Below are 27,073 nucleotides of genomic sequence, written 5' to 3' on the forward strand. Positions count from 1 at the left end.
AATGAAATGGTCCTTACAAAGACGTGTGAGTTTTTACCCAATAAGAGACACGTTCACGAAAACTCACCGAGATGCCATCTGACTGGCAAAAGTGCACTTTGATGCTACACTTCTCTGGCACGGTGCTGGCAAGCAGACACTCATGTATACTGTGCGTGGGAATGCAAAGAAAAGTCCATGTGGGTGTGTGGGGGGGGGTGTCCTCGGGTAATATCTAGTGCAATTTTTTTAAAGATTTTATTTATTTATTCATGAGAGACACAGAGAGAGGCAGAGACACGGGCAGAGGGAGAAGCAAGCTCCATGCAGGGAGCCTGATGTGGGACTTGATCCGCGGACCCGGGATCACACCCTGAGCCAAAGGCAGACGCTCAACCGCTGAGCCACGCAGGCGTCACTATCTAGTGCAATTTGAAACACATTTATCTGTTGATGCCACAAAACCACTTGCAGGAGTGTGCCCTGGATATGCAAGGTGGGCTGCCATCGCGGAGCCCACGCTTCTCACTACAGCCACGTCCCTGCATGTAGGGCCATGGATGAACAGCCTACAACACATCCACACCGTGGGGTGTCCTAGCCCATCCTTGGTGTCCACAGTCACTCAGGGAACAGTCAGCAGCCTTGAGTGGCCTAAGCGCAGGTGAGACATCCCACCTGCAGTCACGATGGGGTGGGAACACATCTGTCATGTGGGGAAGGTGACCATACGGGGCTTCTCAAGGTCACAGGGATGCTCCACACTCGTGCGTTCACAAGCCCAAGGTAAACCATGATGGTATTGGGGAATATTGCCCTGAAAGAGCTCATGGTTCTGTGGGACATCATGCAAGCACTACGTGATCGTGTGGGCTCCTGTGTCTGGCATCTGCACCCATGCAGGAGGCCCCTCCACAGTTGGGAAGAATCCATGCAACATGGAGGCCATTCCCAGTCGAGACTTTGTCTCAGACATACAGGCCCTGGGGTGCTCCTTTGTGCTCATGATACCATCAAGACAGCTTTCACCTGCCCTACGTGAGAAGAACAACCTGCTGGACCTGCACGCTTTGGCTGGCCTGCCTCCTTGGCCAATGTCGCCGGGGCGCACACAGCTTCTCACGGGTACCCTGTGTCTCACCGCCTGGCCTGCTGGCAGGTGCAAGGCCGGTGTTCCATGAATGCTCACTGACTAACGTAATGAACTAACCCATCCACTGATGGATGGAGCAGAGATGGAAGGCCACCCCCTATTCCGAAATACCAAATGAAATATGCTATGATGTGAATGTGGGGGTCCCTCTCCTAAAATTCATATGTTGAAGACGGGAAGACCAGGACTGGCCCCCAAACACCAAAATGATGGGGACCTCTGGGAGGCATGCACACCATCGTTTGCCAACCTGAAGTACGATCTGCGCGTGGGGCGGACGGAGGGTGAGCTGCACGTGAGGACACAGAATTAGGGCAAAGGAAGGCACGCGGCAGGTGGGAGACGGGTCCATCCCGTGTGCACAGGCAGACGGAGCCCCTGGAGAATGCAGGGACCGCCCCAAAACGTAGAGGTTCGTGTGGCGCCGGTGGCCCTGGGAACATTCCCGCAGAGCTTTAAAATTACCATAAAGAATCAGCGTTTCTTGGTCCTGGAGAGACATGAGCTCCCCACAGTGGGACACCCCCACGGGTTCTGCTCGGCAGCCTGGAGCTGCGTAGTCGAGGCCACCAGCAGAGCTGCCCTGACACAAGCCCAGGACTCGCTTTGAATGTCCCGGTGGATTGCCACAGCGCGAAAGAGAATAGAGGCTCGTGGACAGACACACGTGCCTCTGCGAGCAGCTGGAAACAACACTCACGCATCAATGGTCCTAGACATGTGCTTTTGGGGGACATTCGTCAGGCAGGGGCGTGGGGCAGTGCAACCGGGGCCTCGGGTCCTGCACAAACCCGACCTCGCACACACGTCGGGGTCAGGGAGCCAGCTGGTGTTGCCTCCGAGCTGCCCGGGGGACATCTGCAGGGCTGGAGAGGCGTGTGCGAGCCCCAGGAAGGAGGGTGACCGTGTCTTTCATTGCCCTGTGGTGACCCCTGCAATGCACATTGTCCAACACCGGGTCCGTGGAGCAGGCGAGCATGCACGCCAGCCCCCGCCGTCCGGGGCCCCGCTGCCGCACGGTCCAACGCACTGCCATTGGCGGTTGCATCCGGGCCGGTTCCGGGGCAGGCCTGCGAGGGCTCGCGAGCAAGCACGCAGGAGCTGCTGCTCTGGAGGGGGCCGAGGACAGGCGTGCACGATGGAGAGAAGTTGCAGCAGCCAGAGCGGAGGCAGGAGGTGACGACCTGAGCGGCGTGCAGCGGGCGAGGCGTGTGAACATCCTTCAGGTGCAAGGGAGGATGCACAGCAGGTGCAAGAGGACGGAAGCCCAGGAAGCATTTGGAAACCAGATCGGGGGCCGCGTGGCCCGACGGGCAGGAAAGATAGCGCCACAGCTACCGCCTGCGGGGCTCCCTCCCCATCGAGGTGTCGGGGCTCAACCCTGTGTGCAAAGCAGACCCCATCCCCGCGGACCTGCTACGTGCCCACCTCCTGCAAACACAAATGTGTCCCCCATCCGTGCGCCCGCCATGCTTTCCCGATCAACACAGTCAACTTCGTGTTCTGCAACGCGCATCCCACCTCCTCCGGGACCGGTGCTCTACAGGAGCTGCTTTCAATTCCTTCCAAATCCCGACTGGTTCGCACATAGGATTTATTTTTTAGAAGCAGACGGCGCTGCAGAGCCCCGTGGACACCCCATAACGGGGATGCAAATGTAAACGCTTTGCTCTTGATTGCTCAGCCTGCACCCAGCGGCTTCGACGTACAGATACTGAAGTATAGTTTGCACACACGTGTGCTGAAATGCACGCCTGACGTGTGTCCCACAGAGGTCGGCCCCCAGGCTGCATCAGGCAAGGCCGTCGCAGGGGAGGAAGAGGGGCTGACCCGCCGGGGGTCCCGCCCCCCTCAAAGCTGGGGTGTGCACCTGCTGTGTCCGCATCCCAGAATTTGCCACATGCACTGAACAAGTAAGCCATGGAGGCCACAACCCAAGGAGATAGATGGGTAGATACATACAAACATACACAGATGATTGATTGATTGATTGATTGATTGATAGGATGGATAGATTGACAGATATGACGGATGGATGGATAGATTAGATAGAGAAATAGAGAGCTCGAGAGAGAGGTAGATACAGATATGATGGACGGATAGATAGATGGAGAGCTCGATAAACAGAATCGATGGATGCATAGATAGATGACTGGTTGGTAGACGGATGGATGGATGGACAAGCTGAGGCTGGTTCCTCGTGAGGCCTCTCTCCTTGGTGAGCAGACTCCATGCTCTCCCCGTGTCCTCACGTGGTCGTCCCTCTGTGCATATTCGTGCCCTCGCCCCTCTTCTTATTAGGACCCCAGTCCTATGGGATCAGGGCCCACCCTCATGACCTCACATTATCTCGACCATCTGCAGAGCACCTATTTCCCAGTAAGGCCCCCTTCACAAGTACCAGGGCCAAGGCTTCAACATATCTTTTTTGAGGGGGAGGGAGGCACAATTCAAACCCCAGAAATTGGTGCACATGCACGCACACATCTGTGTAAGGGCACGCCAGCCTGACTAGAGGGGCTCCCTAGGAGCACAGGTGAGCCGGCCACTCTCCCCACTCATTTTATCTCCCGGACGCAGCTCATTTTCAGCCCAGACACCTTCTATGCTCCCCCCCCCCGCCTCCCAAACCCGGCTGCAAACCGGGGATCACCGTGCATCCCCTTGCACGCCACCCTCTGTTCTGCACGCCCGCGTCCTTCCTTTATCTTGGTTCCGCCACCAAGTCCCACAGGCCAGCTCACCAACAACGGGTAGGAGGGAGCGCTCGGGACATGCTGGCTGTAACCTGACCTCCACCAACCAGCCGGCACCAGGTCAGCAGCTGCCACACACGCACCATGAGGCCGCTCGGGGACAACGTTCACGTCTGCTGCTTTCATCCCCAAACTGCCTCGCTCGGCAGCCTCACGTCCAACGGCGCACCCCTGATTTGTTCTGGGGGCCACCGCACAACTCAAAGCACAAGAAAAGCAACCAGCACCTCCGAAGCCTATTTGCTTCGCAAAGGCATGAAGTGTGCAGGCCGTCCTGAGAAAGAGCTCCCGTCCAGAGCCCGGACTATGTTTAGAGCCCTCGTGGGTCATTATGCTTTTTTAAGAACTGAAATGTCCAGGGTTGACCTCATGCCTCCGGGAGGGCCAACATCTAGGGAAGCAATAAAATGACAGCTCGCGGACCACAGCACAGGAAGTAAGACAGGGCTCAAACATTTAAAGATTTGAAATGTTTAAAAATAGTATTTAGGTAATTTATGCATGCAAATTATTGAATACTTTATATATTCAAATATTCAAAATTTAATCTAAATATCCAACCATTTGAGGGATTTAAATATTCAAATATTTGAAAGATTCAATGGTTATTTAAGTAATTTAAATTTTCAAATATTTGAACAATTTAAATATTCAAATATTTGAAAGATTCAACGATTACTTGAATCATTTACATTTTCAAATATTTGAAATATTTAAAATATTGTTTAAATGATTTGCATATTCAGGTACCTGAAGTGTTTAAAATATTGTTTGAATGATTCACATAGTCAGATGATTGAAATATTTGAATATTGTTTAAATAACTTACATATCCAGATACTTGAAATATTTAAAAATTCTTTAAGTAATTTAATTATTCAGATACTTGAAATGTTTAAAATATTGTTTAACTTGAATATTCAAATATTTGAAATGTTTAAAATATTATTTAACTTAAATATGCAAATATCTGAAATGTTTAAGATATTGTTTTATGTAAATATTCAGATATCCGAAATATTTAAGATATTGTTTCAGTAATTAATTTATTCAGATACTTGAAATATTTAAAATACTCTAAGTAATTTACATATTCAGGTACTTGAAGTGTTTAAAATCTGAAGTTAAATATTCAGATACTTGAAATGTTTAAAATATTGTTTAACTTGAATATTCAAATATTTGAAATGTTTAAAATATTAACTTGAATATTCAAATACTTGAAATGTCTAAGATATTATTTTATAAAAATATTCAGATATCTGAAATGTTTAAAATATTGTTTGAGTAATTAATGTATTCACATACTTGAAATATTTAAAATATTCTTTAAGTAATTCACATATTCAGATACTTGAAGTGTTTAAAATATTCTTTAAATTATCATATATTCAGATACCTGAAATATTTTAATATTATTTAAATAATTCAGATACTTGTTTAAAATATTGTTAAATATTCAGATATTTGAAATGCTTAAAATTTTAACTTGAATATTCAAATATTTGAAATGTTTGAAATATTATTTTACTTAAATATTCAGATACCTGAAATGTTTAAAATATTGTTTAAACGATTGAAATATTTAAACTTTTGAAATATTTAAACATCCAATGATAGAAACCGACGGGAATGCGGTGGCGGCTATTTCTTAGTGGGTGACCGCTCAGTGACAATGCCTTTTCTAGGGAGCTCACAGAATTTGTGCAGGGAAACGTCAGGTCACACTGAGCATGTAAAAAAAAAAAAAAAAAAAAGGTTTAATTCTACAGAATTGAAAGTGCGTCGGGTAATATCAGAAGGCACACGAGGGAGGGATCCCTGGGTGGTGCAGCGGTTTGGCGCCTGCCTTTGGCCCAGGGCGCGATCCTGGAGACCCGGGATCGAATCCCATGTCGGGCTCCCGGTGCATGGAGCCTGCTTCTCCCTCTGCCTGTGTCTCTGCCTCTCTCTCTCTCTCTCTGTGACTATCATAAATAAATAAAAAAATTAAAAAAAAAAAAGAAGGCACACGAGGGGCTGCCAGGTGCAGGATAAAGGATGCTTTGTTCGTCCATGATGGACGGGGTCCTCGTGAAGCAACAGGAGAGCATGTCGTCTCCTCCCCACCGAGAAGAGACAAAGGAAAGGAACGAGGGGTCCCAGATACTGAGCTAAACATTCACGCCTAAAGCAGTGTTGAAACTCAAAAAAATAATAATGATAAAAAATAAAAATAAAATAAATTAAAAAGAAACTCACGTCTAGAATTAAACACGAGCAAAGGGAAGCGAGTTATTGGTGCCGATCAATGACAAATGCCGGCTCTTCCTCCCCTGGAACACCTGGTCCTGCAAAAAAAAATAAAAATAAAAAAATAAAAGTGCAGGGTTGCACGGAGATGTGTGCACCAAGGCTGTGTCTTTTTCGCCCAGGAGCTGCCAGCCTCGCTGAGAAGACACAGGTCTTCAGTGGGAATGTCGTCGCGTACAAGAGTTGTTACAGGTGCTCTTCCAAAAGAAAGCCTTAGTGTCCTAGTGACGTCTGGGGAGGACCCTCCAGGAAATTATGCCCAGTTTAGAGACCGAGGGGGGGAGAAAAAAAAAAAAGCAATTTGAAAAGGGTTGCATGGCGTGCGAGGCCGTTTCTGTGGCACTCCTGAAGCGACGGCGCCGTGGAAGCGCAGAACAGACGAGCGGTTTGCTGGGGGTGAAGGATGCATGCAGGTGGGAAGCCCGAGGTGGGAAACACGCTTTGCGTCTTGACCGTGATGAGGAAGGCACCACCCTGTACGTGCAAGGAGATCCCAGGCCGCGAACCCCGGCAACGCACGGGTGGGTACCTGAGAAAACGGCGACGTGTGGGTAGAAGAGCGATGCCTCGCACGCCCGCTGACACATGCATTGGGGTCGCGCACTACAGTTTGGCAAGATGTCATCCTCAAGCAGGTAAAGTGTCCGTGAGATTTCTCTATATTCTTCTTTGCAATTGCACGTGAACTATGGGGATTTGCAAGGACGGACGTAAGAAGTCTAATAATCTCGAGCCACGTCATATGATCCGCTTTAAAAAAGAAAAAAAAAAGGCAAATTTAACAACAGGGAAGTCTCTGCCATCTTGGCTTCTGCCCAGTTGTGTTGGAAACGCCCGTGTGTTTTACGGCTCACGTCGGAGCTGCTGGTAAATGCACGTCTCAGTCCTTTCCGCAAATGCTGAGGGCTGTGCACACACTGCTGCTCCATGTGGCTGCCAGGCCGTCTCGGTCTCCGGTGCATTCCGTCCTTGGCCATCAAATAATGCGTTCCTATTCCCCGCTGGGACATGAGAATGGCGCTCTGTGACGCAAGCACCTGAAAGGATGCCCTGCACCGTCCGCAAACCAAAACGGGACACGCAAACCAAAACGGTAGTGGGATCTCGCTTCGCGCCCACTAGTTGCCAAGGATGGAGGGAAATGCGGATTGTCGCACGTGGCTGGTGGGAACCTAAAATGCCACGGGCATCCTGGAACGTGAAGGAGAAACCACACGGTCCGGCGGTCCCGCTCCTCGGTACCCATCTACCCAGGAGAGGCGGAAGCATGTACGTGTGTGTGCGGCAGGGCTCAGAACAGCGTTATTCACAGTAGCCATGGAAACAACCCAAGTGGACCAACGGATCCGCGGATGGACTATTACTCAGCCATGAAAAGGAACGGAGCTCGGACACCTGCTACCATGTGCACAGACCACAAACACACGATGCTCAGGGACAGAAGTCAGGGTCCCCAAGACCCCGTAGGACACGATTCCATTTCTAAGAAAATCTCAGTGGAGGGAAAACAAAGCAACCACCATGTTGAAAACATGCCCGTGACCTTTCCGAAATTCTACGCAAGCAGCTCTGCCATTTGACGTGCAGGATGTCATGCAAACTAAGCCCAGTAACACTAGGGGGTGGGCATATCCCATAATAGGGTCATACGCATTGCTAGAAAAGGAATGAACTAGAAGCTCAGGTCAGGATCTCAGGGCCATGGGATCAAGCATTGCATGAGGCTCTGCAGTCAGCAGGGTCTGCTTGAAGACTTCCCTCAGTCTCCCTCTCCCTCAACTAAATGAATGGGAAGGAAGGAAGGAAGGAAGGGAAGAAGGAAGAGAAAAGAAAGAAAGAGGGAGGGAGGAAAAGAAAGAAGAAAGAAAGAAAAAAGGAAGAAAAGAAAGAAAGAAAGAAAGAAAGAAAGAAAGAAAGAAAGAGAAAAAGAAAAAGAAAAGAGAAAAGAAAAAAGAAAAGAAAGAGGGAAGGAGGGAAAGAAAAAAAGAAAGAAAGAGAGGAAGGAAGGAGGGCAGGAAGGAAGGAAGGAAGGAAGGAAAAAGAAAGAGGGAGGGAGGAAAAGAAAGAAGAAAGAAAGAAAAAAGGAAGAAAGAAAGGAAGGAAGGAAGGAAGGAAGGAAGGAAGGAAGGAAGGGAGGAAAAAGAAAGAAAAGAAAAGAGAAAAGAAAAAAGAAAGAGGGAAGGAGGGAAAGAAAAAAGAAAGAGAAGGAAGGAAGGAAGGAAGGAAGGAAGGAAGGAAGGAAGGAAGGAAGAAGAAAGAAAAGAAAAGAGAAAAGAAAAAAGAAAGAAAGAGGGAAGGAGGGAAAGAAAAAAAGAAAGAGAAGGAAGGAAGGAAGGAAGGAAAAAGAAAAGAAAAGAAAAAAGAAAGAAAGAGGGAAGGAGGGAAAGAAAAAAAGAAGGAAGGAAGGAAGGAAGGGAGGGAGGGAGGGAGGGAGGGAGGGAGGGAGGGTGTTTATAATGTCACCATCAAGAAAAGAACCATCCAGACAAACCCAAGTATTTTCCGCCCCCGTAGCCTTGGATTCCAATAAACCACAGAGAAAGGATCCAAGGGGAAAAGATAAGACAGCAATTACTACGTGATGTAGGATGATGTTGGAAAGGAATTCGGGTTATGAGGAGATAAATCAAAGCGTCAAAGCAACATCAGAAAAGAAAAAAAAATCACCTCCACCAGCAAAGGGGAGGGCAGTCTGTTTTCTCACGAAGCTGTCGACTGATCGGACAAGGCCCACCCACTCTACAGTCACCTGCTTGACTCAAAGGCTACTGGTTGTAATGTCTGCCTCGTGTACAAATACCTCCCTACGACATCCAAACGAGCGCTGGACCACAGGTCTGCATGCACAGCCCAGCGTAGGGGACACGTAAAATTAACCGTCACAAAATACACATTGTGCCGCTCAACGAAGGGGCCGACACCAACCACCTCAAAGCGTGGAGTCTGCTTGGTGAGCGAGGGCCTTCCTGAGTGAGGCCACTGCATCAAGCACGCCCAAGAGGAGGACCGGAGAGAGCGGCCACCCCAAAAACGCGCTTGGAGGGAAGCAAGACAGACAGGGCCATGGTGCCTAACGCCCTGCACGTGGCAGGTTCCCTGGAAAGGCAGGACCTCCTCGTTGAATGTGGAGGTGACGTGAGGCCCGAGGTCAGCGACAGAGGTGGCAGGGACCCGGGCAGAGGGCGGCCAGCTGGGCCAAAGAGAAGCATGGAGGAGGCGCCAACACGGTGCCATCGTCTGCACAGTGGCTCGTCCTTGTGACTGGAGGCCCGGGCGCCCAGTTCAGCCCAGCGTGTCTGCACAATGTGGTAAGCTGGCACAGATGCCAGGAGAAGGTGCCGCGGTGCCCTCGGGGGCAGAAGGGCAGGACGTACAGGAGCTGGCCGCCGGGCCCTATTCACCCCAACAAGCTCCCCTTGTGTAGTCATGAGCCTGCCAACCCGCAGCGCTGCCGCCACTAACACCCGTGACCACTGCCGGCAGACCGACACGTACGGGAGGGGCACACGTCACCCTGCAGATGGCAGCTCCGAGCAACCGAGGATGGACCACACCGCCCCTCGTGCATCACAGACGTGGGGTGACATGACGAGATGGGGAGGGTGGGGCGCACGGCTGGACTTCCTTCCGTCCTGGGCCAGCCCTCCGCATTCCCAGGTTCTTGGCGGAATCTCATGTGCACCATGCGGTCCTACAAGCTATGTGCTTCCTCCAAATGCCCATCTGGACGCAGGGAAGCTGCTCTGGGCCCCGGGCTTGAAATGGGGGCTCCCTGTGGTCAGGTGACCAGGGATGCATCTCAGAGACCCGGCGGGCCCCAGACAATATGGTCGGAAAACTGCCTTGTCCATGTTCCGACCCCAAAGGGATTAGGGCAGAGTCTGCCTTCCTTGAAAAGATTATGAAAGCGACTAAGGTGACCTTTAGCAGGTGGATGGATGCATCAAGTGCGGTCCATCTGGGCCGGGGAATATTACTCAGTGCCAAATAGAAATGAGCTATTGAGCTGTGAGAAGCCAGGAAGCTACCAGAAACACATACTGAGAAGTGAAAGATGGATGGATACATGGACGTGTGAGTGGATGAGGGGATGGATGGATGGATGGATGGATGGATGGATGGATGGATGATGGATGCATGGATGGATGGATGGATAGATGGTGGATGCATGGATGGATGGGTGGATAAATGAATCAGTGGATCAATGGATAGATGGTAAAAACATGGATGGATGGATGGATGGATGGATGGATGGATGGATGGATGGATGGACGGACGGATGGACAGACACATGGATGAACGGATGAATGGATGGGTGGACAGGTGGGTGAATGGATGGATATGATGGATGGATGGATGGATGGATAGATGATTGGATGGATGGATGGAAGGAAAGATGGATAAATGGGGGGATGAATGGATGAGACTCTACATGACGCTATAACTGCACACGTGTCACTGACAACGTGCAAACTCACAGAACGCACAACTCCCTAGAATAAGCGCTAACATAAATTAAAGAATGCATCTGTATGAGGATGATGGGGTTGGTGTGGGTTCATGAATTATAGAAAATCAACCATTTGTGGGGCTGGGATGGACACGGGGGAGGCTGTGCATGTGTGTGGTCACAGGGGTACATGGGAAATTTCTGTGTGTTCCCCCACAATGTTGCTGGACACATTTATTTGCATGCTGGGTACTTTTGTTATAGGGTGCACCTAAAGTTGTTCTTTAAAAAAAAATAAAATTAATTAAACAATAATAATAAAGAAAAGAAGATGCCAGATGTGGTGTTCAGGAAGAGCCAACACCCAAGGACATAGCTGTCTGGGGAGGAGCCCCGGCGGTCCCAGAAACACCCCATGTGGAAAACACACAGGGCGTTTTACAGGCGTATTGTTGGGATTTCCGAGGAGCACCCTTGTGCAAGTGGTTATGAGCTCCACCCCTCCCGTGGGCTGGAGAACAAACCATGAGCACCCTGGGAAAGCGGTGTGGTTCCTGGGGATGTGACAGTCAAGACCTGGCCCAGCGTCTTCACTCCAGTCACTCGTGGGAGCCGCCAGTTCATGTGAGGGATCATCACCCGTGTCAAGCCGACTGGGTGGAGGGCAGCCTAGAGGGCTGGTTACACCTACCTCCTGGGTGTGTCTGTCTGCGGGAGTGTTCCTGGACGAGATGAGCACCCAATTCGGGGCACTGAGTAAAGCCCAGGGGCTCCTGCAGTGTGGGTGGGCCCTGCTGGATCAGTTGATGGTCTGAAAAGCACCCAAAAACAAGGAAGAAGGGGGAGAATGCGCCGTCGCTGCTGGAGCCCACGCGTTCACCATCTCCTGCCCTTGGACATTGGAGCTCCTGATTCTCAGAGCAGCACTGGCCCCTCCAACGGGGTTGTCCTTCGTGCCAGACACCCGCCAGGCAGCCTGTTGCTGGCTCAGATGCCTGTACCCGGGTGTCTTTGCCCTGCCTGGAACTCCCCATGTGTGTCCCGCTGGAGAACCCCTGCCCAGGCTGTGTGGTCCCAAGGCGGGCCAACAGCCATGCTGCCCGTCGCCAACAGGGCCCTGCCTTAGCGTCCCCCGCTGGCAGCTGACTTCACAGTCTGGTGACCTGACCCTGTGAAAAATGTCCTATCTCCCTGGCCAAGTGTCTGAAGGGGTGGGAGCCATGTCAGCCGAGGAGGCAGGGGACTGGACACCGAGTGCAGGATGATGCTCTACCCAACTCCCCTGGGACAGAAATACAAAAAGGTCCAGTCCTCCAAGGTTTCCCATGACCTGGGGAGGCTGCACCATAGGAATCACATGGGTCCTTCTGGCATGACTTAGAAAGTGGGCAAAACTGTAAATCCATGACACGTCAATCAGTGACGGGTGGCCTATAAGGAAGTGTCATCAACTCATTAAATGTCATGAAGGGAGAATAAAAGTCACTCAATGCACCTTCAGCTTAACCATAAAAGTATAGGATGGATGGATGGGCATGTAGGTGGGTGGATGGATGGATAGATCAATCGATGGATAAATGTATTGATGGATGGATGGATGGATGGATGGATGGACACATGGGTGGATGGATGGGCATGTAGATAGGAGAACGGATGGATAGATATATAGATGCGTGGGCGGGTGGGTGGATGGATGCATGGACAGATGGATGGGCATGCAGATGGGTGGATGGATGGATGGACAGATACATGGATGGATGGATGGGCATGCAGTACCCATGAAGTACCATGTCCCAGAACTGCCACTGTCTGAGACGAGAAGTGCTGGTGCCCGGGACCCCGTGATAAGCGCTCTCGGGAGCCGCCCCACTCTGGAGGCTACAGGGCTGCATCGTTTCAAGGGAGAACGCCATGGCCTTTGCCCCAAGGAAGGGCCTCCTGAGGCAAGCGCTCCCCCAGCACGTGCCAGCTGCCAGGTGCGATGCGCACGCCTCGTCCCGTGTCACTGGGAGAATCCAGCAGGTCTGGGACAATGGAGACGCCAGACAAACTGCTCTGGAATCAGGAGGTGGGACTTGCGACTACCTTGCCACCAAGGCTTGCCTGTGACCGGGGTCAAAACGCCGAGCGGATATTAGGAGAATCTTTCCAGAATAACCAAGGCCAACATCCCCAACAAAGGGGCCGCACAAAGCCCCCCAACCCTGGAGCAGCAGACTACAGGGTAGTGGTGGGCACCTGGGGAACCCGGAGACCATGCAGCTTCGGAATCAGGGGTCCCTAGAAGGGACGCTGAGTCTGCATTTCCATCAAGCAGGGCTCTTGTACCGCACGGCGGCTGCAGTCACGTCCTGGGAAAGTGGGGTGTGGGCACAGGATTATGTCACGGGGCTAACACGACGGGGCTGGTGTGCACGCCTCGGGACCCCTGAGGAGAGGATGGTGGGCTTCATCGGAAGTGCGGTGGCCACGCAAAGGAAAGGCGGGAGGCGCCTTGCACGTGCAGAGTGCCACCAAGGAAGCCAGCAAAGCTCAGGAGGATGCGGCCAAGGGAGCCAGTCTGGAGACCCCGACACCACAAGATGCAAACTGTCAGAACAGCACGGGCACACGCTAAACAGGCGAGTGCATGTCCTCCTACCTCTGTCCACCCCCCGGAATGCGCATGCCCCAAGTTAAGAATCCAGCAGTGGTGTCCAGGGTGCGTGCAGACGGCCCGAGCGGCAGCGACTCAGGAGGTGACGTGAGAACCCCAGGGATGCCCCTGTTCCTTCTCATGCCTGAGCGGGTAGGGCCGTGCGCTCCCAGGGCGGTCACCCCGCGGCCTGACCTCACGGACACGTGGTGGGGCCCGCCTCGCTGGGCAAATGCAATACAGAACCGCATAACCCGCAAATGACCCGGCGGGGCTGGAAAAAAACGGGGCAAACCCCGGGATCCAGACGAGCGCACAAGGAAGGAGCCGCCGTCGAGGTCGGGAAGGCGGCCAGGGCGGGCGCGCGTAAAGGATGCTGTGGGTGTCCCTACAAGGGTTCCCCGTGCGCACACGGCTGAAGCGGCGACCCCAGGGCTCATGCAAGACCGCAGGGCAGATGGGAGCCTCGAGGCGTCCTGTGCGCCCACGCTGCATCACACGTGCAGGGCCACAGCCCAGTGGGACGATGGCCTCGGGGACCGCGTGCTCCACGAGGACACAGATACTTCCTTGGTCGGGGACAGCGTGTGCCGCTACAGCGCTGGCTCCTGCGAGCGGCTCCCACAGAGAACCGCACTGAGCGGGATCAGCATCCATGGCGCCCCAGAACCGCCCGGGAGAGCACCCCCTGGATAACCCTTCTGTCCAGAAAATAGATATAATGAAACAAACCCCAGCTCAGACTTAGGGCTTTAGAGTCAGACGTGAGCGTAAAAGCCAGAGACGCACACTTGTGCGTAGAAGCAGAGTGTGAGCACAGGGATGCGTGCAGGCCGGGGTCCGTGTGCGCAGAAGCTGTGCCCAGGGAAGCGCATGCACAGGTGTGCACCAGGCAAGGGTGCGCATGTGCTGTCCAAGGAACCCTGCGCACCAGCCGCGTCCCATGGCACAGACCACACCTGCTCCACGGGAACCCCATGGGTCGGCCCCGTGCGCATCGGCTGCGTCACTCTGACCCCTGACGCGGGGACTCACGTGTTCTCCGGGAACCCCGCCCACCGGCTATGCTACCTGGGCTCCGGCGCACACGCCCTCCACGGAGAACCCCACGCATCACCTGTGTCACCATGGCACGGGCGCTCACGTGTTCTCGGGTAACCGCATGCACTGGCTGTGTCACGTGACACAGGTGTACACGCCCTCCACGGGGGACCCCACGCATCACCTGTGTCACCATGGCACCGGCGCTCACATGTTCTCCGGGAACCGCATGCACTGGCTGTGTCACGTGACACAGGGGGACACGCCCTCCACGGGGAACCCCACACATCACCTGTGTCACCATGGCACCGGCGCTCACATGTTCTCCGGGAACCGCATGCACTGGCTATGTCATGTGACACAGGTGGACACGCCCTCCACGGGGGACCCCACACATCACCTGTGTCACCATGGCACCGGCGCTCACGTGTTCGGGAACCGCATGCACTGGCTGTGTCACGTGACACAGGTGGACACGCCCTCCATGGGGAACCCCACGCATCACCTGTGTCACCATGGCACCGGTGCTCACGTGTTCGGGAACCGCATGCACTGGCTGTGTCACGTGACACAGGTGGACACGCCCTCCACGGGGGACCCCACACATCACCTGTGTCACCATGGCACCGGCGCTCACGTGTTCGGGAACCGCATGCACTGGCTGTGTCACGTGACACAGGTGGACACGCCCTCCACGGGGGACCCCACGCATCACCTGTGTCACCATGGCACCGGCGCTCACGTGTTCTCCGGGAACCGCATGCACTGGCTATGTCACGTGACACAGGTGTACACGCCATCCACGGGGAACCCCACGCATCACCTGTGTCACCATGGCACCGGCGCTCACATGTTCTCCGGGAACCGCATGCACTGGCTATGTCACGTGACACAGGTGTACACGCCATCCACGGGGAACCCCACGCATCACCTGTGTCACCATGGCACCGGCGCTCACGTGTTCTCCGGGAACCGCATGCACTGGCTATGTCACGTGACACAGGTGTACACGCCATCCACGGGGAACCCCACGCATCACCTGTGTCACCATGGCACCGGCGCTCACGTGTTCTCCGGGAACCGCATACACTGGCTGTGTCACGTGACACAGGTGGACACGCCCTCCACGGGGAACCCCACGCATCACCTGTGTCACCATGGCACCGGCGCTCACGTGTTCCCCGGGAACCGCATGCACTGGCTGTGTCACGTGACACAGGTGTACACGCCCTCCACGGGGAACCCCACGCATCACCTGTGTCACCATGGCACCGGCGCTCACGTGTTCTCCGGGAACCGCATGCACTGGCTGTGTCACGTGACACAGGTGTACACGCCATCCACGGGGAACCCCACGCATCACCTGTGTCACCATGGCACCGGCGCTCACATGTTCTCCGGGAACCGCATGCACTGGCTGTGTCACGTGACACAGGTGGACACGCCCTCCACGGGGGACCCCACGCATCACCTGTGTCACCATGGCACCGGCGCTCACGTGTTCTCGGGGAACCCCACGCACCGGCTGTGTCACGTGACACAGGTGGACACGCCCTCCACGGGGAACCCCACGCATCACCTGTGTCACCATGGCACCGGCGCTCACGTGTTCTCCGGGAACCGCATGCACTGGCTGTGTCACGTGACACAGGTGGACACGCCATCCACGGGGAACCCCACGCATCACCTGTGTCACCATGGCACCGGCGCTCACATGTTCTCCGGGAACCGCATGCACTGGCTGTGTCACGTGACACAGGTGGACACGCCCTCCACGGGGGACCCCACGCATCACCTGTGTCACCATGGCACCGGCGCTCACGTGTTCTCGGGGAACCCCACGCACCGGCTGTGTCACGTGACACAGGTGGACACGCCCTCCACGGGGGACCCCACGCATCACCTGTGTCACCATGGCACCGGCGCTCACGTGTTCTCGGGGAACCCCACGCACCGGCTGTGTCACCATGCCACGGCCCACATGTGCTCCACGGGAAACCCCACAGGTCGGCCTGTGCACATCGGCTGCGTCACCCTGACCCCTGTGCTCCCGGGTTCTCCAAGGAGCTCCACGCTTGGGCTGCATCACATACGTGGCTCCAGCGCACACGTGTTCTCTAGGGAACCCCGCCCTCGGGCTGCGTCACCGTCACGCGAGTGGTCACGTGTTCTCCGGGGAACCCCTCCCACCGGCTGCGTCACCTGACAGAGGCGCACACGTGCTCCACCGTGGGGAACCCCGTGCAGGGGCTGCGTCACCGTGGCTCCGGCGCACACGTGCTCCAGGGAACCCGCATCACCTGCGTCACCATGACGCAGGCGCACACGTGCTCCAGAGAACCCCGCACATCACCTGTGTCACCGTGACGTGGGTACTCACGTGTTCTCTGGGGAACCCCGCCCACCGGCTGCGCCACCGCCACCGTGGCTCCAGCGCATACGTGTTCCCCGGGGAACCCCGCGCTCGGGCTGCCTCGTTCGCTGTGATGTGCGTGCTCATGCGTTCTCTGGGGAACCCCCCCACCGGCTGCCTCACCGTGGCTCCAGCGCACACGTGCTCCAGGGAACCCCGCACATCACCTGTGTCACCATGGCATGGACGCACACGTGTTCTCCAGGGAACCCCGGCCACCGGCTATGCTACCTGGGCTCCGGCGCACACGTGCTCCACCGGGAACTCCGCGCATCACCCGTGTCACCATGGCATGGCGCTCACGTGTTCTCTAGGGAACCCTGCCCACGGGCTGCGTCACCGTGACACGGGAGTACACGCGCTCCATGGGGAACCCCACACACCAGCTGCGTCAGTGTGACACATGGGTACACGCGCTCCATGGGGAACCCCGCGCATCAGCTGCGTCACCATGGCACGGGCACTCACACGTTCCCGGGGAACCCCGCGCATCACCTGGGTCCCCGTGGCACCAGCACCAGCTCCTCCCCTCCCAGCAGGTGTCTGCTCACCGCTCCGAGACGCCCTGGCTTCCAAGACCACTCGCCTGCGAAGACCAGCCAGTAAAGGAAACCGCGAGAGGCCTGCTCCGGCCGGCACGTCACCAAGGGGCGCCTTTATTCCACTGCGTTTAGGGGTGCACAGGTCTCCAGAAGGGGCCATACGTACCCTTCGTCCCGGGCAGGGACTGTCCTCGCGGCCTAGAACGTCTTTCAGGGAAGCCACGACAGCCTCCGTGCCCTTGGAGGGCTTCCGTCCCAATGAACACACGTCACACAAGTCAGTAGGAGCCCGCTGGCTTCTCGGGTTTATTGAACAAGAGTCAAATTCGAAAGCGTTAAATAGGAAACAGAACAAAACAAAAAAAAACAACAAAAAAGCACATCCCGTGAGGAAACCTCCTACCCAGTCGGTGTCGCCGGGGCCCAAGTCTCGTTCCTGGTAGGGGCCCCGCGGGGGGGTCACCTCCCCAGGACACGGACGCATCCGCCTCCCTAAATGTCCGGGATGCCCGCAGGTGCTGTCCGCGCGCATCGTGCCCAGCGGCTCCAGGTTCCTGGATGTAGTCATCAAGGCAAAAGCGTCCCGTTGTCCGTGTTTTAAAAAAAAAATAAGTCAGCGGCCCTCGCAGCACAGAGTTAAAAAGACACAATGCAAGAGTCCCTCGACCCCCCCACCCCGCCCCCCAAGAGAGAAGTTCAATCACCCTGGGCACATTCCGGTCCCTGGTAATTCCGAAAACCAGGGTTTCCGAGGGCGGGCAGGAGGGTCTCCACTCTCGTCCTGGGGAAACGGAGGACCCTCCGAAGCTCCGGGGACACACGAGCACGCTCAGGACCCAGGTGCCTCGGGCTCGCGGGACCACATGCACAGAGCGAATGGCAGCGAGGGCCAGGGCGGAAGACGAGGCTCGCCCCACGCCTTTCTCCTGCTCGTTTTCGGCACGGCTTCGCCCTGTGTTCCCTGTTCACACTTTGCACCAAACCTGAAGCTGCTGTGCCTTCCTCGCGGGGCGCGTGGGCTGCAGACGGTGTCCCCCAGCCGCACCCACCTGGACTGGACAGTAAACGGGAGTGCACGAGTGCAACAGGTGTGCAAAGGCCTGCTGACAGCCTCTGGGCTGGGAAGGACACGGGAGTTTTGATTTTTTTTTTTTTTTAATTTTTCCACCTGGGTTTACAGCTAGCCCTCCCGCGGAGAACAGGACCTGGGAAGAGGTCCCGGGGGTGGAATTCCTTGTCTGGGAAGCGAAGGGGCCTCCCTCCCTCCGCCTCTCCCTGCACTGTCCCTCCCTCCTGGCTGCACTGCTCTGGGAGCTATCATCTGCAACCAGCAGCCAGCAGGCGCGTAAAGGGGCTTCTGGAACCTTCCCAGTGCATCCCTACGCTTTGGCTGGGATGCGAGTGGGCTCTCAGAGGAAAGGTGCGTAGCCCACGTTTTTCCCGCCAGCACGGCCACCCCCGCGCGCTTGGTATTTACAGCGGAGCGGCCAGCGCCGTGGTGACCACCTGTCCACCCACTGGCAGCTACACAAAGCCGCTGTCCCTGATGCCGAAGAAGCCAGCGTGCACAGCATCCCCAAGGGGGAACACCTGCTCATGGTCCAGGCCCCACTCGCCCTCGTCCTCGTCCTCCGGCTCGGCCTCGGCACCGGTGCGCGCGTTCTCGTACAGGAAGATCTGCTCGTCCACGTGCGCCGGGGCAAGCCGGTTCCTCTTGGCGCTGACCACGTTGGCGGAGGAGCCGAAGAGCCGCTCGGGGAAGACGCGGGTGGCCGCCACGCACCAGTACTTCTGTAAGACCTTGGGCAGCACGGGGAAGAGCGCCAGGCGGTCGGACCACCACTTGAGCGGGTCCTCGTTGAGACCCAGCACCTTCTGGGACTTGAAGTTGCTAAGCTCCTCGACCACCTGCGCGTGCCACTCCTCCTGGTCCTCCACGCCCCCCGTCTGGCAGAAGATCTCGGCCAGCATGCTGTTGATGACGCTGGTGGGCGGCGGCGTGGACGCCAGCACCAGCTTCTTCACGGGCGGCTCCTCGGGCAGCGCGTACATCTTGTCCTCGGCAGTGGCCGCCGGCCGGTAGCCGCCATCCTTGACCTTGTCCAGCAGGCCCTTGGCCTCCTCCACCACCCTGTTCTCCACCTGCTGCCGCTCGAAGGCGGACAGGAAGGGCAGGCGCTTGTAGCGGGGGTCCAGGAAGGTGGCCACGTTCAGGAACATGTCAATCTCCGGGGTCTCCTGGTAGGTCTTGGACAGCTCCTTGGCGATCACCTCCTTGGCCATGCTCACCTCCTTGCAGTCCGTCTCCTTGATGTTGAGGGTGGTGTTGAGCAGCATGTGCAGCAGCGGCTTCACCATGCTGATGGTGGGGTACTTGGAGGCGGACAGCATCTCCGCCACCTGCTTGAACGGCTGCAGCAGGTCCACCAGCCCCTCGATGGTGGCCCACTCGGCGGTCTCCAGCATGAGGTGGTGATTGTTGCTGTCCTCCACCAGCACGCCGGCGATGACAAACTGCTGCTCCTTGAGGCGCTGCAGCATGGCCAGCGTGCTGCCCCACCAGGCCACGCGGTTGCTCACCAGCATGCAGTGCGCCATGTTCTGCTGCTTCTGCTTCTCGTAGAGCATGTACATGGCCACCGTGGACTGCTGGAAGTACTCCACCAGCTTGCGGCAGCGGGCGAGCAGCCCGGCCAGCTTGGGCAGCTGCAGGGCCTGCTGGATGCCGGCGTTGAATGTGTGCCCCAGGCAGGGCATCTGCACCGAGATGTCCAGCAGGGAGCACGCCTTCACGATGTCCTTGCCGCAGTCCGTGGTGGCCCCGAACACCTTGGCGCTGATGCCCCATTCGATGAAGGCCTCGTACAGGACCCTGGTGATGGACTCCGCGGTGTTGTCCTCCGGGACCTCGAACGTCTTCAGGCAGCGGGACCCCACGGACAGGCAGCCGGGGGCCCCGCCGCCCAGGAAGTGCGCGGCCAGCGTGACATAGGCACGGTTCTGGTTGTCGCTCCTCCACATGTCGGTGGAGATGCCGCACCAGGACGCGTCGCCGAGCTCCTTGAGGACAGCCTCGCGGACGGCGCCGTACTTCTCGGGGATGGCCTTGCTGCACAGGTACTTCCTGCTGGGCATCTCGTACCTGGGGTCGGCGGTCTTCAGCAGCACCTTAAACGTCGGCTCGTCCACGATGGACGCGGGGTACAGGCCCTCGCAGATGAGCCCGATGACGGCGGCCGTGAGCTCCTGCTGCCGCTTGCTCTCGTGGCCGTGGCCGGCTTTGGTGGCGAGCGAGTCCGGCGGGGTCAGCTGCGAGGCCTCGGGCTTCAGCTTGGAGAAGGCGGTGGCAAAGGCCTCGCGCATCTGCTCCGTGTTGCTCTTGACGAACTCACAGAACTCGTCGGGGTGATTCTTCTCCAGGTGGTAGGAGAGGTTGGAGGTGTTGCCCGAGTAGGCGATCTGGGCCATGCAGATGCGGCAGTAGATCTTCTTCCACTGCAGGATGCATCCCTCCGCGTTCGTGTCGAAGCCAAAGTACTTCCACACTTTGCTCTTGGCGCGTGGGTGAGCCACTAACTTGAGGTCTGTCTGGGACGGGTCCAGGCCTTTCGCCTCCATGGCTTCTCCGCCGCGGCCCGCCTACGGGGCCTCCACTCATTCCTGCGCACCTGCTGAGAAGCAGCAAGACAAACACAGCGTGAGAAGGGACCCAGGCACGGGGGCTGCCCTGCGAAGAGCGAGCGCACGCCACGCCGAGGCAGCTCTGTCTCCAAGCCGCGGGCCACAGGGCCCCGACGGGGCCGCCTTTCCGGGTGCGCGTGGCTTTTGCAAAGCGCCCGAGGTTCGGCAGGCAGGGGTATCCAGGAAGCAAAAAGCGAGATTTTAATTTGGACAGAGCAGTCTTTGGGTTGGCTAAGAGGCACTGCAACGTTTTTGGGTTTGGTTTTTTTTTTTTTTTTTCCGAATTTTAATGTTTTGAAACGACGCCTTTTTGAACATGGCATGTTCTCCTTTTATCTTTGGCACATCCGTCATCGGTAACGTTAGTGGGGCAGGAATGGACATCTTGATCCCCGGAGCTTCTCAAAATGCCCAGCGTGGGCAACCACACGTGCGTGCACAAATATGTATTTGCCGTGCACAGGTTCCAGCATCACCAGGCTCTCGGAAGGGAGGCTCTGACAACCAAGGAGCCGGCCCCCCCGGGCGGACGGCGGGGTAGGGGGTCCTGTTGTCCCTGATGCCCCCACGTCGGGTCCCTCAGAGCCGCCAGTCAGGGCAGAGACACCCAAATCGGCAGCTGGGTTCTGTTCAAAGGTGTCTGTTAAGTCTGTAACTTTTTAACCCTGGGGGTGGGGGGTGGGTGGTTAGAGAACAGCCTGCACCGACCAGGCATTTTTCCGAGCGTTGGGAATCTGTTCAGAGCGAAATGCCGACGTCTCCAGGGGATTGCATGGTGCCCCTCCCGCCCCCCGCCCAGCAGAGTTCAGGTACTCCCAGAACCTGTGAACCGAACCTTATTCAAAACAGGACCCAGATGTGATTAAACGAGAAATTACAAGATCGTGGGAGGGACGCAGGCCACAAGCCAGGAGCCCCCCCCCCCCCGCCCCCAGAAGCTGAAAGAAGTGGGAAGGAACGTCCCCTGGAGCCTCACACAGCAGTGTGGGTCTCAGACTCTGCTCTCCAGAGCTGGGAGAGGATGACTTTCTGGAAAGGATGAAGTTCTCCCATTTTAAGCCACTGGGACTTAGGGTAAGGCGGATCCAGGGCAGTCCTAGGACAAGGGTAAAACTCATAAAAGGTACTGAGCGTCAACGTCTTGCCCAAAATGCCCCCGCACCCTCCACGTCCCCGGGGACGGCCACACCCTGCCACCCCGGCCTGCTTGAGGCCTTCCAGGAAGATGTCACAACAGGCCTGATGAATGGGGCTTTGTGGAACCTGGGCTGGACGGAAGAACCCCCAGGCTGCACGCTCTGCGGCCCAGTCGGGAGCATGTAGACGGCCGGCAAGGAACCGCGGGAGGAACCCACGGTGCCTCGCCCTGGGTGTGGAATAGGGGCCGGTACATCCTACTCTGGCGACACCATCTACCCGTATCAGGTCTTCCTACAGCCCTATTATCCTGCTTCTGATAAGTATCATCAACTTAGCCAAACGATGTCACGAAACCCCAGCTAAGCACTGCGCACAAAGCACAAGGAATCCCCAGCCAAGTGGGTTCTCATGGAGGCGCCACCACTGGGCCTTCCACTTGGGTTTCTTCTCCTCGGGTGCAGACAGTTACGTCTCAATCTCCGGGGCCCCCCAGGAAAGGAGGCGATGAGCAGGGGAGCCCCTGTAAGGCTGCATAAGGCGCCTTCCGCCACCATCCGTACCGCTCGGCCCACCATGGCTTGGGTCACAGTCGCCAGCAAAGGCTTCTTCAAGATAGACTCTCATAGCTCATGCAGGCAGGCGGTCCAGGCACCCCTGGGGGACCGTCCCCACCCCCTCCCGGGGTCCTGCGCAGTCCTGCCTTTTCCAGCGAGAACAGCCAGATTTCTTCCCACACAGCCACCCACACAGTGCATCCCAGGGGAGGTGCAAGGAACAGCACAGAGAACTCGCCGCCTTCCCCGCATCCTGGAGCTCCAGATGCCTGCTAACAGGCAACACGGGGGTGGGGACGCCGCGATCACTAGCCTGCCCTCCGTCTTGGAGGACGTCGTTATTCTGCACCTGAAGCACCGAGTCACTGGTACTTACAGGCTAGCTGGCTTGTCACTGCGATTCTTAATATATTCTTAACTAGGTCTTACATTTCTGGTTTCATTCCTAGCAGGTGAAAGTCGCATAAACTGACACTGTTTGGGATCCTCCTTCTTTTTTTGTTTTTGTTTTTGTTTTGAAATGAAAGGAACCCTAAATCACGAAGCTCGGATCTCCCAGGGTTTCATGTGTCTAGAGCCACCGTGTCCACAAAAGCAACAAGAATTCACTTTCTATGGACAGGCGTCTTAAAATCCTGTCGTCTGAAAACCAGGAGGCCTCCCCAAACAGCTCGGTCCACGGGCTGGTTGACACGGTTTGGGGTGGATACGGCCTCCGCAGGTATACCATACCCAGGTACCATACCTTCCATACCCGGATGCCCGCCTACTTCCAGCGGAACGTATAAAAAACGTGTACAATGTGGGAACTGCGCTCGAGAACCCATCAGGGAGACTTTCTCTCCTTTTCAAAACGCTCTGATACATCGAGACGTATCGCTCCCAAGAGAACAACAACTTGCGGCAGGATTTCACCCACGGGTTGAGTTTTTCGGGCGACCTCAGGATGTCGGATGCGGTAATTAAATCACGTATTCTAAGCTACGGTGAGTGGACGCACCTGTCTGCGAGGGCCGCCTGGATACCGTCTCCAGAACACACAGGTTCTGGGAATCAGACCGTCTCTGCAAAGGCATGACCATCAATCCTGAGTCTCTAATGAGCTGGTTTGGGGTAACTCGTAAGAAATCAACAAACGTGAACATCGAGGACAGCGGACCTCTCATCTCTCCCTTCCTTCAGTGCATCTAAGTGACACCAGTCATCGTACGTGCCACGCGTACTCCCGTTTAGAAAAGGTGAAGACAAACCTCTTTCTGTCAATGCTCGCAAAATTAATAAAAAAAAAAGGAAGTAAAGAAAAAGAAAACTTCCAGCTACTTCCTTTTTTTTAAAATTTTTTTGTATTTATTTATGATAGTCACAGAGAGAGAGAGAGAGAGAGAGAGAGAGAGAGAGGCAGAGACACAGGCAGAGGGAGAAGCAGGCTCCATGCACCGGGAGCCCGACGTGGGATTCGATCCCGGGTCTCCAGGATCGCGCCCTGGGCCAAAGGCAGGCGCCAAACCGCTGCGCCACCCAGGGATCCCCACTTCCAGCTACTTCCAACCGGAAATGGGAACTGGGTCTTTGTGACTGTTTAGCTGGAGGCCCCAGGCCCCAGGGGCAAAGTTCAAATGCCACAGTCCAGTGTGGAGCAAATCACAAAAGCTTCAAAAGGCACAGCAACTGCAATGGGGCCTCCAGGAAACACATGACAGAGACGCCCTCCTACCAGAATCTAAAACCGTTTCTAACCCCACAGACAGGCCGAGGCTCGCGTAGCACCAACAAGGAAAAATTCATCTTTATATATATAAGGATTGTCTTTGGGCACACACACAAGGATTCCTCTGGCTGCCACGTGATTTCATGAGAATTCTAATGTTTTCACGATTATTTTTAATCAAGAACTAGAAAGAACAAAGAAGAAGCCATCCATGTAGACACGCCATAAAGAAGTTTCCCAAACAAGCCCGTTTTGGTGTCCTGGTGCAGTGACAACCCCCCCAACTCTGAGTTGCACTCCCAGATTCGCCCCGTCCTTCGCGGCGTGCCCCGAACGGGCTCCTAGGTGGGTGACAAGCCCGTGTCCCAGGGAAATCGCACGGGTACACGTAAGGAATGGCGCTCTACAGTTTGGAGTGGCTTTCCCCCGTGCCTCCCGGTTCACAAGCTGATTGGAAAGGCGCACGGGTTCCCTTGCCGATCCCCGGCCTCCGGAATACCTGCTGCCTCCTTCCAGCCCTGTGTTGCGCTCTAACGTGGGTAAATAGTCAAAAGAAACAAACAAACACCGCGCTGAGTTGCAGGGTATCAGACACGTAAAAGCGTAGGTCCTGTAAAACCAAGATTCGTTTCCCCGGGGGGAGGATTGGGAGGGTGGGGTTCACGGACAAACACCTTCCTGCGGCTCAGGGCTGAGGTTCTGCAAAGCGTGGCCCACCGGGATCCCCGTGCACTGCCCCACGTCAGTGGGTAGAGACAGGAAGGAATTCACAAGTGCAACCGATGCTCAAACAACACGGGGGCCGGGGGCACCCACTTCCGGAGACACACACCCTGCAATATCTGCTTATCACTTTTGAGGGCCCCCAAACCTTCGCTAGGAGACGCCCACTGTTGCGCAGGAGGATCACCCGGTGTGCACGGTGCGTGAGCACAATCTTGGGTGTTGTAAGCGTCGGGTGCTGACTCCTTAGCATGACGGAATAGGGAGAAAAGGGAACGGGATTAAGGAAGTCATTAGGAAGGGGCGCCCGGGTGGCTCAGCGGTTGAGCGTCTGTAGGGCGAGGAAGGAGCCCCGGGATCGAGTCCCGCATCGGGCCCCCCGCAGGCAGCCTGCTTCTCTCTCTGCCTGGGTCTCTGCCTGTCTCTGTGTGTGTGTCATGAATAAATAAGATGTTTAAAAAGTAGAAAACCGTAAGGCAGGAAAAAAGGCACTTAGGGAATCTTGCAGTATTTATGGAAAAAGAAAGAAAAGGGAGCGTGGAGCGCCGTGGGCCGCTGGGGGCAGCGCTGTTGAGGCGCCCAGCGTAGTTGGCAGCGAGGCGCGGGGTGCGGGCGCTCGGCCCAGGGGGGTCGCGGCGGCTCCCGAGGCCCGGTGCGCCCCTCAGGGTGCGCCCAGGCCCGGCGAAGCGCCCGTAGCTACAATGTAGCCGCTCCCAGGCCGCGGCGGATACTTTGTTTGCAAGACACTTGTGCGTCGCCCGAGATCCCCCGGCATTTAGGCTGCGGCCTCCGCGACCCCGGGGCTCGGGGGTGCAGCGCGGCGCCCGGGCGAGCGGAGCGCAGGGCGCGCGTCCCCGCCGGCTCGCAGGGGGCTCCCCGGGGCTCCCCGGTCCGGCCGCTCCCCACCCGCTCGCCCGCGCGCTGCGCACGGAGCCGGCCCCGCAGCCGCAGCTCCCGCGAGCACCAGGGCGCCGGGGCCACGGCCAGGCCTTCCGGGAAGGCCGCTCCCCGCGGGCGCAGGGGAAGGGGGCACACGGGGGCGCCCCGGCCGCGCGCCCGGGCCCCAGGTCGGGGGAGGGACGGAGCGAGGGGGAGGGAGGGAGGGAGGGAGGGAAGGAGGGGGGCTCGCGGGCCCGGCGGGGACCCGGGAGGGGGCGCGCGGCGAGCAGCCAGGGTGCGCTCGCCCCCCCACGGCCCCGCCGAGCTGGGAGCGCCCCCGGCCCCGGCCCCCACGAGCTGCGAGCGCCCCCGGCCCCGCCGGCCCCGCCAGCAGCACCACCCGCCGCCCGCGCGCCCGCGCCCCGCTGACCTGGCTCCGCGAAGCCCCCGACGCAGCGCCGCACCAGCTGCGCCAGCACCACCGCCGCGCCCGCCGCGTACACCCGCACGGCCGCCCGCGCCGCAGACAAAGGCGACATGGCTGCCCGGACGCCGCCTCCGCGCCGCCCGCCGCCGCCGCGACACCCGCCCGCCCGCCCGCCCCCGGCACCCGGAGCCACACCGGCCGGCGGAAACGCGCCCGCGAGGCCCGCCCTCCGCGCCCGCCCTCCGCGCCCGCCCCGCGCCCGGAACCCGCCCGGGACCCCGCCCCGGACCCGCCCCGGACCCGCCCCGATCCCCGCCCCGCGCCCGGAACCCGCCCGGGACCCCGCCCCGGCTCCGCCCCGATCCCCGGAACCCGCCCGGGACCCCGCCCCGGCTCCGCCCCGATCCCCGGAACCCGGCCCGGGACCCCGCCCCGACTCCTCTCCGCCCCAATCCCCCACAGACCCGCCCGAGGACCCCTCCCCGACCCCGGAACCCCGCTCCGAACCCCTCCCTGGACTCGGGGCCCCGCCCCGACCCCCTCCCTACGAACCCTGCCCAGACACGCCGCCCCCACCGCGACCCGGGAATGGAACCCCGACCCCGCCCCGACCCCGCCCCGACCCCGCCCAGACCCCGCCCAGACCCTGCTTCGACCCCGGAACCCCACCCGGGATCCCTCCCCGACCGCGGAGCCCCGC

General features: G+C 57.1%; 2 protein-coding genes across 3 annotated transcripts in view; both read right to left on the reverse strand.

Annotated features, from left to right (window-relative positions):
* The window catches only part of DHRSX (dehydrogenase/reductase X-linked), a 145,205-nt gene extending 118,699 nt beyond the window's left edge, over positions 1-26,506 (reverse strand). Inside the window, exons 1-2 of one of the 2 annotated variants that reach the window (XM_055337755.1) lie at positions 6,710-6,920; positions 6,130-6,218 (exon numbers count right to left, since the gene is read on the reverse strand). Coding sequence is in view for 1 of the 2 variants with exons in the window: in XM_055337754.1 (XP_055193729.1) it covers positions 26,377-26,485 (109 nt within the window). In the remaining variant the exon portion in view is untranslated. Of the gene's footprint in view, positions 1-6,129; positions 6,219-6,709; positions 6,921-26,376 lie in introns of those variants that run through there. The other variant, XM_055337754.1, reaches the window with a different exon arrangement.
* On the reverse strand, positions 17,544-26,506 carry ZBED1 (zinc finger BED-type containing 1). Its single transcript, XM_055337753.1, has 2 exons — positions 26,377-26,506; positions 17,544-20,932 (listed from the first exon to the last, which is right to left on the reverse strand). The coding sequence occupies exon 2, from the start codon at positions 20,877-20,879 to the stop codon at positions 18,786-18,788; it is 2,094 nt and encodes a 697-aa protein (XP_055193728.1). The 5' UTR covers positions 20,880-20,932; positions 26,377-26,506; the 3' UTR covers positions 17,544-18,785.
* Positions 26,507-27,073: the final 567 nt, after the last annotated feature.

This window comes from Nyctereutes procyonoides, unplaced genomic scaffold (assembly GCF_905146905.1).
Source record: "Nyctereutes procyonoides isolate TBG_1078 unplaced genomic scaffold, NYPRO_anot_genome, whole genome shotgun sequence".
In the NCBI taxonomy this organism is placed as follows: domain Eukaryota; kingdom Metazoa; phylum Chordata; class Mammalia; order Carnivora; family Canidae; genus Nyctereutes; species Nyctereutes procyonoides.